General features: G+C 41.9%; 1 protein-coding gene across 1 annotated transcript in view; it reads right to left on the reverse strand.

Moving 5' to 3' along the window:
* MCTS1 (malignant T cell amplified sequence 1) overlaps nucleotides 1–3,802 on the reverse strand; it is a gene marked incomplete at its 5' end in the record, with an annotated part of 6,508 nt that extends 2,706 nt beyond the window's left edge. Inside the window, 4 exons of the mRNA XM_009082610.1 lie at nucleotides 468–535; nucleotides 1,507–1,640; nucleotides 2,850–2,947; nucleotides 3,650–3,802. Of these exons, the coding sequence (XP_009080858.1) occupies nucleotides 468–535; nucleotides 1,507–1,640; nucleotides 2,850–2,947; nucleotides 3,650–3,802 (453 nt within the window). The remainder of the gene's footprint in view (nucleotides 1–467; nucleotides 536–1,506; nucleotides 1,641–2,849; nucleotides 2,948–3,649) is intronic.
* Nucleotides 3,803–4,271: the final 469 nt, after the last annotated feature.

Consider the following 4,271-nt stretch of genomic DNA (forward strand, 5'->3'; position numbering starts at 1 on the left):
CGGAGGACAGCCCAGCTGGGCAACCAGACACCAGCAGGACTTTAGTCTCTGCAGACATAAGTCACTTTAACATTTTCAATCCTCTCAAATCCAAATTACATCTCTTGCTCAGCCCAGGTAGTAAGTACTTGATACAAATATCTCTTCCTTCAACAAGGTCTGTGAGAAAGTATGGTCAGAGGGCCAGAAACACCAACATTCAGCAGTAGCACTAACGTTGTGCATCTTAACATCCATATATACACGAAAAGAACTATCTTGGTTCCATTTTGTAAACATGTAAGTAGGGAAGATATTCCCTGACTCCTCTTCTTTCCCTGAATACCAATCAACAAAACAAAATCTTAAACTCTGGACAACACATGCTGCAGCAGTGATGCAGTAACCTTGACAGTGGTGCTTAAATTCCAAACTAATACAAGATAACGACATGGGACAGGTTATATTTCAACTTTTAAAACACTTACATGTCCTCTGCTGACATCTTCATTACTCCCACACATAATGCATGTTGTTTTCCCTCTGCCATTATTGCCTACAAATTACTGCTAAGGAAAACAGATTTCTTTTTAAACTATTTCAGAAAAGTAAAAGCAATATAAAGAAACAACTTTTAAAAAAAATCTTTCAAAAGCCCATTTGAACTTTTACCCTTTTAGCAATTCTAGAGCTCCAGCTCTTAAAGATAAGCACAATGCACTGCATTTAACAATTGAATCACAGTGTGTAGAACAAAGCATGTATTTATGAACTTGGAACAGCAATTACAGAAAAAATCTCCCAGCACTACACTCCATTTCTTCCTTTGTGCCCAACACACAGAGGATGGTCTCTCCCTCTCTGGAACAAAATGGCACATGTTTGTGGGGCCATTTTAGATTCCAAGGCACACAGATTTATGAAATCAGATGTGTCCCTTTCAAAGCTTAGCAACACGTGATGCTAACTGCTGATCTTTTCCTACAGCATCTAAACTAACAACAAAAGCAGCACGGGTTGCTGTCATTAATGCTATATTTGCTCAGGGTTCCTTTCTCAGTGATGAGGAGCAAGTTAACACACATTTCTCATTTTACATATGCTAACTTCATCAGGCACATAGAGCACGTCCTGACTACAGTAAAGCTGATCCTAGACATCTTTCCCAATTCCCTAGGAACAGGAGAAAATTCTTCTTTAACCAAAAGATTGACCAAGGAGGCAGGAGGCAAATTACACCTCATCTGCTTTTACAGTTCTGTATAAAACCACTAAGGAGCTCCACCATGAGATTAGTGGGACAGCAGCCCACCCAACAGTACAGCAGGAACAGTTATCTGGTTTAGAACATCACATTAAGCAAAGAAATAAGACTAATTTTAATCTTGCCACATCTAAACCTCTGCAGCTCTGATTACTAGTTATTTCACAAAATAACATTAAAACCCCAAACAATCCAGATTATGACCAGCTGAGAACACAAGCACAGAAATTTAACTCATCTCACAATAAGCAAAAGAAGGATACGACAACAGTATCAACAGCAGCAGGGTAAAGCTTTGCTCCAGGAGACGTCAGGCCAGGGCACATGATATTAGCTCCACTTAGTACAAATTTAATGGCTCCTTTATCAACCTGCTGATGTGGTAGAATAAATGGGTCTAGGAGGGGAAAGACACAGCATTACAATTAATACAGCAAGATGACAACATGAAAAACTCATTATCAAGTCAGTTTGAATGGGGCAACGAGATATACAGTGTGCTGAGAGGGCAGGAAGTGTGAGAAAGTTACCAGAGCTCCTGCTGGGCTGTACTGGCCCAAAAGGACACGAGTACTGTCCTCTGAGACCACAGCTTTTATCTGAGAATCCAGCACGAGAGGCCTACGCCTCCTGCACACTCACAGAGCCACACACTGAGGAACAATTCTAACAAGTATCCCCTAAGGACAACAATAAGCCAAGTGCTCACATACTAAGAGGTCCTAAAACCAAGGGGTCCTAAATCCCTCAAACTACATGTACTCCTACAAATCACTAACATGGAAGAGAAACGGTTTAATGTTGACAGGACAAAAAAGGCAAACTTGGACAAAATTCATGAAAGCTGTCAGCTCTCCAAGCCAACCTTTCAGTGCAGGCACCTTTTTTAAGTTTCTAACACTGAGATTTGACTGAACAACATTATTTGGGATCCAATTCACAATAACACAATCAAGCAGAACAGCAAGAAAAATAATGCAAGAGTAAACTGTAAGGAGTAAAAAGCACGCAGCAGAAGTTACTACAGGAGCCAACTATACATCACATCACCAAATTCATGATTAAAGAATATTTTTCTAGTAAGAACCTGCAAGTATTTGTATACCTACAAGCCTTGAAAGAAAAAAGACTAACAACAGCAAATTGACATCTCTGTCTTAGGACAGCCTCTCTCAAGATTTTTTTACAGAGCTTTGCACAATTTAATTCTTATTAATCAGAGCTCAGATTGCCCTGAGAGGTTGTGGATTCTCCCTCACTAGAGGTATTCAAGAATTATCTGGACACAATCCTGAGCCATGTGCTCTAGGATGGCCCCGCTTGAGCAGGGAGGTTGGACTAGATGATCCACTGTGGTCCCTTCTGTGATTCTGTGATTGCTTAACACAGAGCATGGAAGCAATTCATTTAGGCATGGGAAATAGCAAGTTAATAAATTACAGTGGAGAAAGAATACTGGATCTTTAAGATCTATTCTGGAAGATAGATACATAGATAGATAGATATGCTTGGAAGTAGCAAATTCTTTTTAGTTTGGTTCTAGAGAAGTCCTGTGGAATCACACACACCCCTCCCTACCCAGCACCACCACCCTCAGGGAACTTACATTTGTGAAGCAACCTTAGCGTTGGGTAAAAAATCCCTTCTCTTTGCCTGAAGAACAGCAACTCCCCATTCACAGTGAGGATTTCTATATGTTCATGACTGCAAGATTAACCAAAAAACCCACATTATTCCAATAGCTATTTAATTCTTCTACAGCTTAAATGAAATACTTTACTTCACAGAGTCTGGTCTGTCTTGGCACCTGAGAATTAAGAAAGTCAATTAGCAAGAAAGCTTAAAACTAAAACCATGATCTTTTGGTACAGTTTGTTCTTCAGCACTGATCTCCTGCTCACTTCCTTCCCCTCTGAAAGAAAAATACAGACAAAATGCACAACCTGCATTTCTCTGGGCTTTTTTTAAAGGCAGCACAAACAGTGGACAAAGAGAAGGAGTCAGGAAAAATGTGTCACCCTCTGCTTAGGAAAAAATGGTAAGTATAACATATAGAAGCCCCAAAACAGTAAGAAAATGCTACTGGAATGTATCCAAACAAGTCTGAGCTTCCACATCCATAAAACTGAATGTTTCCCTTCAACAACAGGCTGATCCTTGGACAGGCCCTGAATCCACTGCACATTCACTACTAGGCAGCATTTTTATCTTCCTCAGGCACCCTACTAGCATGTATCTTCAAGAGCATGAGGAGTACACATAAACTTCCTGGTTTGACCATAACATGGACTATTAGCTATCAGAGAACGATAGATGCCTTACAAAAACACCAGATTCATTTACTGTGCAAAGCATATACATAAAAGAAGCACCTTAGCAGCAAAGTTTAAGCAAAAAGAAACTTACCATCTTACTATTTTGACAGGGTCTTTCTTTGGCATGATTTGGTTTAGCCATGGTTCAATAACAGGGAACTGATCTATCAGCTGGTTCTTGATACCTTTAATAACTGAAGTCTTCAGCTGGATGCAGTTTGACACATTCTCCTTTTCATCAAATCTGTCAAGAGAGCAAAGGTAGTTCAGAACTGCACAATTAATGTCCTATCTCAGCAGCATTCTTCAGAAATACTTATGAATTCACGACAAGACTTTTTAACAGCACATCAGCTGTCTCAGCTTCCAAACCCAAGGTCTCACGAGGCCTCAGTCTGTCCCCTGGGGGTCACTGGGCTGAGGGATTGCAGGGGCTCCCCACGGGCAGGCTGTCTCCATCCCCAAACTCCGTGTGTGCCACAGAACACGCGTTCAGTCCCAGAGACACGCCCCGCACACAGCCTTATCCCACCCAGCCCCGAGAGCAGCCTTTGCCGCTAACACAGACACCCGGGGCGCTGCTCACGTGGGAGCCCTTCACCTCCAGCACAACGCGAACGGCGCTGCGAGCCACCCCAAAGTTGGGACAAGTTCATGACTCAGCTCACTTCTGAGTTCGCCCCTGTAACGCGCGAATGCCCGGGCCGGGCCGA

This window comes from Acanthisitta chloris, unplaced genomic scaffold (genome assembly GCF_000695815.1).
Source record: "Acanthisitta chloris isolate BGI_N310 unplaced genomic scaffold, ASM69581v1 scaffold25119, whole genome shotgun sequence".
NCBI lineage: Eukaryota > Metazoa > Chordata > Aves > Passeriformes > Acanthisittidae > Acanthisitta > Acanthisitta chloris.